The sequence below is a fragment of the Paramormyrops kingsleyae genome, chromosome 18 (genome assembly GCF_048594095.1).
Source record: "Paramormyrops kingsleyae isolate MSU_618 chromosome 18, PKINGS_0.4, whole genome shotgun sequence".
Lineage (NCBI taxonomy): Eukaryota > Metazoa > Chordata > Actinopteri > Osteoglossiformes > Mormyridae > Paramormyrops > Paramormyrops kingsleyae.
Window position 1 is genome coordinate 10631143 of NC_132814.1, and position 13010 is coordinate 10644152.

The following is a 13010-nucleotide window of genomic DNA, read 5'->3' on the forward strand; positions in this document are numbered from 1 at the left end:
TTTACACTAGATCACCTGTTTGTTGTATTCTGAGGATCTTTGTTTTCATAGAAACTGGAAACCATCTGCAGCGCTTGAATAAGAGCAGATAAGGTACGATACAATATGATAATACTTTACTGACTATGGGGGGATTCTTTTGTATGCAGCAGTAAGGTATTTAAAGGGCCCAGATATAAACACATAGTGCAAAACAAAGAGCAAAGATAGCATAATGCGAACATCCTGCTGATCTGCATTTGCATATCACACTTAATTATCACGTGTACATTTAATTTAACTTTTAAATGCAAATATATTTTTTTATATGTAGAACATCCCATGCAGAGTGTACTCCAGACAATCATAAATAGAACAAGCAGTCTGAAGATGTATGATATATGTACACTGTCAGAAAAAAGTACCAATTTGTACCTTTGAGGGTACAATAGCTCGTCACTGGGGCTGTACTCTGATGAACATTTTTGTACCATTGGAGGTACATTAATGTTGCTCCTACCTTCAGGGACAAAATTGTACCAGGGCTGAACCCCTTTTCTGACAGTGTGGTAACATATTCATACTGTATGTAGATGAGCATGCAAAAAAAAATATAAGAATACAATCCTCTACACATGCAAGTTGTCCCTTTCACTACGTTATATTTGTTACGTCACGTCTACGGTATGATGCAGCAAAAATTTGGTATGAACTTTAGCCTTAGGAACTGCACAAATAACCAAGGCAGGGTAAGGCTGAAACTGTCATTAATAGTATATACGTTTTTGCGCAGATGACAATGTCTGACTTAACTAGAATTAATGTACCTGAATTTGAGTCGTCGCTGACGTGAAGAGCGGGTTTATATTACATCATATCTCGTACATAACCGCTATTGATCCGAACCATCACCCCCATATTTTCCTTTACAGTCGGTAGCCCCACATAACATTGGAGGTATAAGCAGAATGAAAACAGTCGAGGTTGCAGCTCAGCCACTGTAAGAGTGTAGCGTCAGGACAAACAGACGGTGTACGGTAAGAATTCCGGAACAATCCATAGCATTACTGCCACCCGCACCGCATGCATTACAATGGTTTTTAATTGTATATGTGGATAATTAGGAAAAATCTGAAAAGCTACACCATGGACAAGGATAGATAAAGATTAAAGCCTCGTGAATTCTGTTAGCTCATGCTGCCTAGGAATTATTGTTTTATTATTATTATTATTATTATTATTAGTATTATTATTATTAATGTATTATTATTAATAATAATAATAATAATAATAATAATAATAATAATAATATACAGATCTCGCTCATCTACTTAAGAACTTTCAGACATACGAACGAAGAGGACTGTAAGTCCAAGTTGTGTTCCTTGGGCTCCCGTTTCCTGTTGACAGCATCAAGTTTTTTTTGCACGCCAATTCCGCCTAGTACGACTGGCCGCTACTCATCCCAGTTATCTATACCTGCTTACAGTATACCCTTAAAGCGATCTTCGGAACGTATCTCGTTCGTAAGTAGAGGAGCGTCTGTACCGTGCTGCAGTTTCCACTGTCTGCTATTTCCTTCATTTCATTATCGATCAAAACATGTATCTAATGAGACGTTCAATTAGAATCTTTCATACATAGAATATATAATAATAATAATAATATGAGTGGCGCATTTCTATTACTGCTGTGATTTTAATCACGATTTAGATTATTTACATCCATTGCTATATACATTTAAGTGTCATGTCAAAATAATAAAAATTATGATCGCTCCATCTATGACAGCTTATCCTATGCATGAATGATCGAATGTCTTATTGCAGTAACCGTATAGGATGTTCCGGCGTCCGGAATATGTTGCAGCAGTAAATGATGTCGCACGTAGATAAACGTCTGAGGCGGGGTGCGGGAAATATTAATGCTGATGTCGGTGTAGTCTATACTGACTTCTAAATTTCCCTACGAGGTTAGTTAGTGATGTTTACCTTCAGAATCACAATAAGAATATTATGCGTTATTATGAATTATGCGTTTGCTATATGTTATGTAACATACTGTACGGGATGAGGTCAGCGACAGTGGATGGAGAACCAGTTTAATAACGGAACTGGGTCCTTTACTTGCTGTATATTAGATGTGTCAGTTTACTATAAAATCATTGCCTATATTGACTAGAAGACGGTTTATTCTGCTGATGTTATATAAAAGGCAACTAGTTCCGCATGTAATCAATGCAGTATAATTAATAAATCAATAAAGCAGCAGATTTTGCGTTAAGAAGATGTAAGCGTCGCATGCCACGATACCATAGATTGTAAACCTGACTTTGAAGTATGGCACTACATATAGTGTTGTTTACTACGAAGCCAGACACCCCCCATTCTTGCTAGCTCTCACCGAACGGCAGCCCAAAAGACTAAACGCAGATAAATATCTTCGTATTTCAGTCGCCACCAGATGTCTTAGCTGCATGTTATGTCATCAATCTGCTGACACGCACTAGCGACCCTTTCGAAAGCTGGCTGAAAGCAGAGGACCCTTATAATTTACTCTTTTTTGGGATATCGTAACCTTTTTTGGGGGTAGGTACATAAAAAATAAAAATTAAGAGATTAATGTTTAAACTTTGTATAACTTAATGATATTAAGAAATAATTATACTGTAACATGTATCAGACTTATAGAGACAGCAAAGGGCTCTACAGGACAGTTAGCATACTAGTCACGAAAAGATGTTTTGCTACAGAATTATTTTACATCACCTTGAATAGAATCTTCTAGTTTTCTCTGCTACTGTATATATTTGTATTTCAACAGCAGTACGTACATTACTATATTTTCAATATAGTAGTGGTATCAATAATAATAATAATAACAATAGTAATAATTATTATTATTACTATTAATATTATTATTGATACCTTTTATTATATTTATATTATAATATTATTAATAGTTATAATGATTATTAATAATCCATCTTTACAAAGAAGGAACCTAACATATTTGTCTAGAGGGTCATATTCTACCCTGTGCTTTAGTCAAAAAAGCGAGTAGCTGTGTGCCTTTTTGACTTTAGGACATTCTGTCATTCAGGTTGAGTTTATGTACCATGAAGGCAGATCTGCGCTTTGCGCAGAGAAGCATTAATAAATCAGATATGAATGACCCTTACGCGCATTCTGCCATTGACCTAAGCATGTTTAAGTGCTTTTCCAGCTACGTACTCTGGAAGGCCGTATTAAATCAAGGCCCTCAACAAAGCCAAAGGCAATATTGCATTTATAAGAAAGCCTAACATTTAAATGGTTCCTTCTAAAATGCATCTAAGTAGTTTATATAATACAATTAGTATATGGGCAGCATTTAGCCCCTGACCTTATACCCCTGGGACCAGGAAATGGATGGATGGAAAATAGGATATAGAAATATATTAGTCCACACAAATATATTACCATTAGAGATGGTCATTTCAGGCAGAATCCCTAGTCGATTTTCATCATTCATTATTTAAATAATATTGGATTAACCACGCCTAGGCCTAGTTCACATTCTGTTTAACTCGCCAAAGTTTCTACAGGTACACAGACAGTTCTCTCATTTAATTTTGTTTTGCTCTGAAGAACGCATTTCACAGAACATGAATTTCAAGAATGTTTTTAACGAAAACCTAAATGCAGCTATAAAATTAACAGCAGCAGCATAATCAGATTTCCTTACTCTTGTTGCTGGGATGTGGTGCCAACAGACACAAATAGTGCTGGCAAATCACTGGCCTTTGCCCAGTACTACTACTGTGGGATCCAGAATATGTCCAAACAGTGAAAGATGAATGTCTTCTGGTGATTACTGAGCGAGAACGAAAATGGTTATAATTAGCTGGAGGGAAGCATGCCGAGATGTGGCAAAAACAGGAAAACTTCAGAAGGAAAAAAACTGCAAACTTATTAGAAAACTGATATACCCACCGTTAGCTATATTGTTGCTAAATAGCATTTAAATACCTAATTTATTATTTATATATAATTTATGTATTTAATTGTGCTTTTTCCAATGCTGACTCATCCATAGTTACCATTCCTTGTCAGCACACTTAGTTGGTGAATGAAGTAGGCTGACTTGTCAATTAGGATATTTTTTTCAATTACAATAAATAAAAATGGGTTCGAAGGAAGTTGTGTGTCCTAAACCACAATGTCTGCACTGCATGAAGTTGCACAGACAGAGAAGGGTGCAAAGACACAGACGACCAAGGACTCTCCACATTTTTCTTGATGTACTAAACCAGACGGACACTGAATGAATCACACTTCTTCAGGTGGACCACGAAATGCTGGTCATTCCGTTCCGACTCCTGGCTGAACCGCTGTCCAGCCGCGGCAGCCACCAAAATTCCTTGCTTATGAAAGTGACAAGCGCTTTGTCCCTTCTGGCAACCGGATCTTTCCGGAGGGTGCCTGGTGATGCGGTGCACATTTCCCAGTCTTCTGTGTCAAGGTCCTTGACCGATTATAGAGAGGACATTGATCGCTGATATCAAAGTACCTTTGAAGTGGAAGTCAAAACACATGCATTTCCCCATGTGACTAGGGGCGTGGCTACAGGTGGTTGGGAGGTGATTGGTGGCCACCCAAACTGCTCGTTTCCTGGTCAACCTAACAGACACAGATAAAATTAACCAACATGCCCAAATGGCCACTCTGGGTGGCATCACAGTAACGCCACTGACTGTGACGTACTTCTGGTTAAAATGAGATGTCACGTAAGGCAGTGACAAACAATGTCTGCAGACTGGTTTTTGTTATTTCATTCATTTTCACTTCTGCTTGATCTATACAAGCAAGACTTTAAAATTGCAATGGAGGAGAAAAACCTGAGCCATAACATGAGCAAGCAGGTTTTCCTCTGTCTCTCAAGACCACGGAGGTCTGCAGTTTATAGAGTGCAAGGAGGGAATAAGCCAGGATGGGTGCCGACCCATCACAGGTCACACACAGACAGGTCACACGCAGACAGGTCACACGCAGACAGGTCACACGCAGACAGGTCACATGCAGACAGGTCACATGCAGACAGGTCACACGCAGACAGGTCACACGCAGACAGGTCACACGCAGACACCTACAGACTATTTGGCAGCTCCAGTTAACCTCTGTGGGGGGAGGCTGGACGATGACACGGGAGAGAACATGCAAACATAGTAATTTACATAAAGCCAAGGCCTAAGTGACATAGATGAAAACCAAATTGCGTTTCAGAACCTATGACAAGATTTCGGTCTGTATTGAAGATTATGAATAACATCTAGGGCTAATTTGATATATTTTGTTATGACTAATATGACTTGTGACTTGGTGTTTATATCTCTTCAATTACCTTTGAATATTTTTCCAGTAATAAACATGATTTTTTAAAGTAAAGACACAGGCTTAAGGGACACAAATATACCCATCAAACACAGCCAGACTTTTCTCATTTAAAGATTAATATCTTTATTTTCAATTTAATGGGTACATGACGTTATGTATCTTAAAATGAGAGATTACGGCATTTTAACATCGCTTCACCTGCTGAGACAAATGTGTTATATACCAAAATGTCTGAGTTTAGTCTGTGGTGACCTTAATAGGTATGTGCGCTTTTTATGAATACAGTGGATCATTCCGTATTACGGAGTTAGGGGAGCCAGTCTCCCGCGATCTGGAAAAACTGTGTAAAGTGTTTTGGTCCCTTTGGCGAGCTAAGTGAGTATGTGAGCAGAGCAGAGCAACGTGAAAAGGCACGAGAACTGTGAGATACAAAGATCATTGTGAGATCTCTGCGAGAGGCTGCCGTGAACGTGCTTGCCGTCCTCCAAACCAGCACTGAATGTATGTTTTACGCATGTATGAGTTATTGATTTTTTGTGTTTTGTCTGCAGCTTTCAGAAAACTCCCAAAAACTCCCATTTAATTTCTTATACCGGCATCAAAATACAGTTCCTGTCACAAGTTTGTACACATCGAGGCGGCTTGGCGTGTCCAAAATTTTGACTGATGCTGTATATCGAAAGCACAGTGGGGAAAGGGGCGATGTCGAAGGGTCGACTGTCATATTAGTATCCACTGCCTTGGAAGAGCAGCTGTCCCTGAGCCCTCTAGAGGACAAAGAGGGCAGCGCGATGAGACCCGTGGGGAACTTCTGTGTTCTAGGGCAGCTAAACTGGCACAATGCAGACTGGACCAGTAAAGGACGCAGCTGAGCAGAATGGTAAAGGATGAGGGCAGCAGAAATGGTTCCTCAGCTGCATTCAAATCCAACATCCCTGTTATGACTATAGCTGTGACATTAGCACATGGTAACAGACACAGGTCAGCTCATCACATCTAAATTTATCTTGTAGCCTAGGCAACCGGCTGATCAGAATCAGCCTGTCAGCTGTTCCGCAGTATTCTGCACTGCAAGCCTTCCTGGGCCACACACACAGTGCCAAGTTGTACCTTTGAGGGTACGATTACTTGTCAGTGGGGCTGTACCCTCAAGGTTCTGCCAGTTGTACCCTAGCTGTAGGTAAATGTACTTTTAAAATGTACAGTAATGTACCATTGGGGAACATTAATGACGTTAGTACCTTGGGGAACAAAACTGTAGCAGGGTTGTACCCTTTATTTTGACAGTGCAGAAACAGCCAGACAGGGACCTTCTGTCTGTCTGAAACCCTTGAAAGACATTATAGAGGAGCAAACCCAGTGTTCAGTCTGTGAGAGCAGCTCTCAAGATATAAGAAGGGAGGAGAGAAAGTAGGAATTGTTATTTACAATTGCCTCAAATCTGCCTTCATCTTTGACTGGGCATTTTGAAAGTGCTCTTTCACCCTGTTCAGGCTGTTTGTAACAGTCCTGCCACATTTCAGCACTTACTGAGATGCCTCCCACACTCTTCCGGTCATGAATTTCAGTGGCCTTCAAGCACTGTGCCAATTTATGTTGTTAAATGTTCTTATAAATAAATCATTTCTAAATCTTTGGAGTCTTGGAAGTGAGTAAGGCATCAGTAGGTCACAAAGTTAATATATAATGTTTCATTTCTATGCTTTTGTGAACTCTCCAGACCTGAAGTTTTGTTTTGACTACTTCACAGTAATTTTTAATTCAGATCTCTGTAGGTGGGATTTTCCTCAGGGAAACGCGCCACATGGTCATAGTGCCGTGACTGACGTTCCCTCACAATGCAGGTAATGTGCCTCATTCGGGACTCCCTGAGCAACCACTTGTTCGACACAAAGTCAAACCAGCTGTACCCGAGGATTCTCTGAAGAGACACAGTACCAAAGGAGTCCAGTCTTCATATCAGCTCACTGGATAGTGTCCATGTCTCACAGCCATACAGCAAGACAGGGAGCAGCAGGACTCTAAAGACTCGGACCTTCATCCTTTTACAAAGATATTAGGAGCTACACACAACCCTCTCCAGTGACTTCATGACGCCCCGTGCTCTCCAGTCACCAGAGACACGAATGCCACTGCCAAATGTCACTGCCGAGGTCGATGCGGTTGACCTCTCTGCAGACAGACACAATGCTGATGACTGTGCCCAACAGGTCATTAAAGGTCTAGATCTTGGTTTTTATCCAGGACACTCACACACCTAGACACTCAGATTCCTTGCTCAGTCTCTTGAGAGCCCTGATCAGAGGCTCCATTGACTCTGTGAAGGTCACAGCACGATTGTCTAGATCACTGAATCTTTCATCACCAACAGATGCCCCACAGCTGCTGGACCCCATGACCTTGCCCAACACCCAATCCATACCAACATTGAACAGTGAAGGAACAAAAACACACCCTTGATGAACCCCAGAATGAACTGGGAAGACTGCAGAGATTCTGCCTCCACTCTGCATGGCACTCACAGTACCAGTGTACAGGCCGGACATGATGTTCAGCAACTTCAGGGGGATCCCGCGAAGTCTCAGGATGTTCCACAGGGCAGCCTGCTCAACTGAGTCAAACTCTTTACGAAAATCAACAAAGGCTGCAAAGAAACTCTGCCAATATTCATGTTTGCACTCAATGAAAACCCTCAGTGCCAGGATGCAGTCAATGGTTGACTTCTTAGGCGTAAAACCAGACTGCTCCAGTTGCTGGTAGGCGAGCTAGTGATCAGGGATCCTGTTAAGGAGGACCCTAACAAGGACCTTACCCACCACTGAGAGCAGTATTATCCTCCTGTAGTTGCCGCAAACCACGTGATCATCATTCCCTTTCCAGATAGGGACAACATGTCCCGTTTTCCAGGTAGTTAGGATGATGCCTGCCTCCCAAATTGAAGCAAAGATTGCTTGCAATGCCAAGAGGACAGGCATTACCTCATGTGTCACTTGCTCAAAGATTCCTCTAACAAATGCCTCCTTATCTGTCCTCAAAGCCCTTGCAACAGTCTTTCTCAGTTCCTGGTACAAACGGAGTTTCTTGCCGTCTTGCCGTGCGCTAAGACTCCTCTCGATGATATCCAGGTTGCCCTGCGAGATGAAACACCTCCCAATTCTGCAAGTTCCTCTCACAAATTGTGTGCAGACTCATTAGAAACACCATGGTCCTGATGCCCAGCCAGGTCCAGCCCGATTCCCATAGTAGGTGGTAATCTACTGAACCTAAGCTGAATCCTCGGAGTAGCATCAACAAGATTGTGGTCAGAATTCACAAACTGGGCACTTCTGTAGACCCTGCAGTTCTGTAGGACCTTCCAGCATCTGCCCATGAGGATGTGATCAAGTTCCTTCGCCGCACCACCAGTATTGAAGTACCAAGTCCAACGATGCAGCTCAGGGCCCTGGACCCAGGATCCAGCGACCCATAGCCCCTGACCTTTCGCAAAGTCGAGGAACATGGAGCCACTTTCGCCCCGGTCTCCAGACCCATGGGGATTGACACAATCCTCATAGCCAGCCCTGTCAGTGCCAATGGTCACTTAAAGTCACCCATGACCAGAGGAGTGTCACCTCTGGCACACTTGATTAATCTCCAACAAAAACAATTGATATTGGCTACTTTGCGATTTATAACACCTGCCTGGCTGGCTTAGGATTCCAAAAGTGAACAGAAAGCAAAATGAAAAGTATGTTTAAAGTTAGTGAGCTAGATGTTAGCCACATAGCAGGGCGGCATTGGCGTCTCGTCGCAGTCACGGCAGATCCTGGTGAGAGCAAGATGGACAATTGGCCAGGGTGGGGGGGGGGGGGGTGGCTGTGGGTTCTGGAAAATTATGGAATTATAGAATGGAAAGTGTATAGGAACACAGTGAACAGGATAGTAAAAATTCCAAGCGCTCGAAATGAAAATAATAAATGGCTCTCTTCATTTATTACAGGTTAAAGAAGAAAATAAACCGTGATGACTACTTTGTTAAAATGTGCTGTTTTTATAGTAGGTAAGCAATCGGTTTTCATCATATTTGTTCCAGAAAATTCAACATTTCCAGCACTCAACTGGTGAAATATTACTAGACATCACTAGACATCTATTTTTATTTCCATGAATGACAGTTATAAATTATTATAATATAACATTATATAGTGGTACCTCAGTCCTCGAACTTAATCCGTTCCGGACTCCGGATCGAATCCTAAAAAGTTTGAGTTCTGATCGAATTTTTCCCATAAGAAATAATGGAAAACCGATTAATTGGTTCCTGGCCCCCCAAAATTACAACTAAATATGTTTTTTTTTTCTTTTTTTTTTTTTCAAACAAGAAGAGCATTGTTCTCTTAATGGCTTTCAAAACGAAAAAGATCTTATCCCAACATTACCTCTAACCTGCCCCAATCGTCCGCTCCTTCCGTGTGCCACGCCCCTTCGTTAACCTCGTGTGGGATCCCCATGTAATCAGCTGTTTCTGGTTGTTGTCATTAGTCCTCTGTATTAAGTCCGCGTTTCAGTTTGTTTCCCCAATCCGGTCATTGGGTGCGTTCGACTTGCTTACAGCGCTGGATTAAAGCAACGCATTCTGATCCTGACGCAGTGCATTATGTTTAGATGCATTGCGACCTCTCACCAGGCTGCACAAACTGGAACCGCCTCCATGACGACACACCTTTGCCCTTATTGGCTGAAGAGTTTAGTTACACGCATGACGTTTGTATCCCAGGCAGTTCCGATGCGTAATCTGCTGTTTCTCCCGAATATCAAGTAAAGCAGTGAGAACTGGTTTTCACTTAATTTACCTGGTAAAATAAAGTTTAAATTAATGACATAAATGCTCTAATAGTACACGTAAGTTAGTGGTTTATTTATTGTTAGTTACTGTAATGTTGCACTGCTTTATTTGGTTAATCGTCCAGTCTGTGAAGAAGGTATTCAAGTAAGAATTGCATTGCAGTATGACTCATTTCCTGGCGCGTACAATTTATATTAGGTCAGCGTTCACGGTTCGACTTCTGATATTCAGATCGAGTTCTAGGTCAAACTGGTTTGTTCGACTTTCAAGAAATTCGAGTTCTAGTGAGTTTGAGAACCGAGGTACCACTGTATATGAAAACATGAAATTAAAATTTCTTTCATAATTTTACTGCTAGAAACCTGTGTCTTTTTCTTCATGATAACTATATTTTCTGAGAAGAAAAACTATTTCACATTAGAATACAGGTGTACATATAAAACAACAAAATAAGAATTTCTTCTCTACCGTAAAAAGTTACTGATATCCTGCTGGACGGCTAGATGAACTCCGCTTCAGTGCCCAAACCTCTCCTCAGGGACACCTCAGCCATTCCATGTTTTTGCTAAATTTCACCACCAACTCACCTCATTAGTTAGATAAATAACTCAGGTATTGATTAGTCAAAGAAGGTCTGCTAGTGGTTGAGCTAAAAAAATACATTAATGTATTGGAAGGTTACTGAAAATCCTGGGGTGGAATTAGAAGAGGTTTTGAAATGGCTAAGCTGACACATTTTATTTATGACTTGTATAGTATTGTATGTTTTATTGTCTTTTTGACTTTCCTTGCTTTAAATTTTCATACAACATCGATCATAAATTGGACAGATTTATCATGTTTGAATTAATTCATTACGTTCGGTTTCGTCTCTCAGTTCTGCTGACACCTGGTCTATGCAAGTATATCATAGTATGTCAGGAAGAGGATGAAGACATACGAGTCGACTGCAATATTGAGTCTAAAGCCAACCAGCTTCCCACCTACACGTTTATCATGTCATCGGGGAAGAAGGAGCATATCATTAATACCAATTCCACTACTGAAAAGGTTGCCGACAATTTCAAGGATAAATCCACTGTGGAGCAATTGCCTACGGGGGGGTTCAGGCTGACAATGAGCGGCTACCAGCCGACAGAAAATACCACCTTCACCTGCAGATCTAATACTGGCACTAACCCTGATCATATGGTCGTTGAAAAAGGTAAGGAAACAAATTAAATAATTTAATATTAACAAACTGGTTTAAATTACAAACTAATAAAAATAATGATAGTTATTGTACTTTCTCATCTATATTATTTTTATAGCTATTAAAATTGTTATTGTTGTTGTTAGCTGTCGTGATGTATGCATAATGTAACTTCATGCCTGGCGCGGGATTTCTTTCCGGCTTGCAGGGAAAATGCTTCCATGTTCGACGATCAGCGTTTACCTGCACAGCAGTTCCTGGCTCTTCTACCTTCTGCTCACATTCTATTCCATTCAGAGCTGGCAGCTGGTGAGCCTCTAAGAAAATAACATCAAGTTCCATTGATAAAAATCTGTAGTCATGGGGTAGTTGAATACTTGTGAATCCATTTGGAGCATTATATTAAAAAAATAAATAAATAACAATCAATGACCTAAGAAAGCGCATGTATGTGTGACCCCCGGTGGTCTGTAATCCATTTTTACAGCTTCATTGGTTTCTTTAATTAGTATGTATCAATGCTGATGTCCATGTATTATGAGTAAGTAAGGGGGAAGGGAATGGAATTTCTATATAGTAATCAAATGCCAATCTTTCCTCTGAAGCAGCCTTATCTTAAATCATCAGCTTGTTACTTCCAGAAAATGGCAAGAAGATTGATGAGCTTGACAGAAATAGTAAGGATGTATCATTTCTAAGTGTTGATGTAATATGCATTTGTCCCTGAGCAACTGTCCTTATTCCTGGTGTGCAGCCATGAAATGAACATTTGTCCAAAGTATAAAAGCGAAAAAGGACAAAAGCGAGAAGGTTTTTTACAAAGAAACATAAACCGCCTCTTTCAGAATTTCTCCAAAGTCTGCAATGACAATGACAATGACAATGACATAATCAAAATGTTCCATTATTCCTTAAATGGTTTTTGATTTTATGTAATAGAGTCTGACTGGGTTCAGTTTGATGAGAGAGCATTAAAATAAGAAAAAAAAAATCATCTTTATGATTTAGTTTCACAGAGGTTTAATGTGCATATGTTACACTCAAAATTTGCTGTTGACAACAATTTTATCTTCATAAAAAGTATCCCTTTAAGTGCATGATTACAGCAGACATGCTTCTCTTGCGAACTGCAGGCGATTCCGGGTTTATCAGTGTTACCCTGTCCGTATTTAACTACAGCGAGACATCAGGCAGCAGCAGCATTGTGGTGTGTATAAGCATTAATATTAATGTGCTACACTGTGTATGAATCCTAATAGAGCCACACTATACTACAAACAGGTGGGGTCACAAGTAACATTTTCTTTGACCAACTAGTGTTTGCTTAAGCTGTTGCAAATTGTGAATGCTTTAGAAGTATATTCAGTGCTCAGGTATATATATATATTTTCATGCAGTATTGAAACATTATACATGAACGATTATTAAATATCCAACTTTGTCTCTGCATATGGACCACAGTTTCATATACCAATTTCCTGTAAAGAATTAACCTTACACAATTTATTAAGCTCAGTGTTTCACAGAATGTTATTCAAAGAAAGCATATATGTTAATACTATATGGTTGTGGCTGTTGGAAATAAGACCTAACTTAATAGTCTTTGAAACATATTGAATAAAGTGCTTTATCAGTATAA

The 13010-nt window shown here is 40.2% G+C and overlaps 1 protein-coding gene across 2 annotated transcripts; it reads left to right on the forward strand.

The window, feature by feature from the left end:
- Positions 1-899: 899 nt before the first annotated feature.
- LOC140579504 (uncharacterized) lies at positions 900-13010 on the forward strand. 2 transcript variants are annotated; one of them, XM_072702114.1, is made up of 4 exons: positions 900-1016; positions 9334-9393; positions 11057-11383; positions 11580-13010. In XM_072702114.1, the coding sequence occupies exons 2-4, from the start codon at positions 9357-9359 to the stop codon at positions 11690-11692; spliced, it is 477 nt and encodes a 158-aa protein (XP_072558215.1). In that variant the 5' UTR covers positions 900-1016; positions 9334-9356; the 3' UTR covers positions 11693-13010. The 2 variants fall into 2 exon arrangements, with proteins under 2 accessions (XP_072558215.1, XP_072558216.1); XM_072702115.1 differs by lacking the exon at positions 900-1016 and adding an exon at positions 1311-1505.

Bases quoted from the DNA above. Each gene is read 5' to 3' on its own strand.
- LOC140579504 (XM_072702114.1), top strand. From the start codon at position 9,357: ATGACTACTTTGTTAAAATGTGCTGTTTTTATAGTAG. The intron at 9,394-11,056 runs GTAAGCAATCGG...TTCGTCTCTCAG, and splicing joins ATGTGCTGTTTTTATAGTAG to TTCTGCTGACACCTGGTCTA. The intron at 11,384-11,579 runs GTAAGGAAACAA...TCCGGCTTGCAG, and splicing joins TCATATGGTCGTTGAAAAAG to GGAAAATGCTTCCATGTTCG.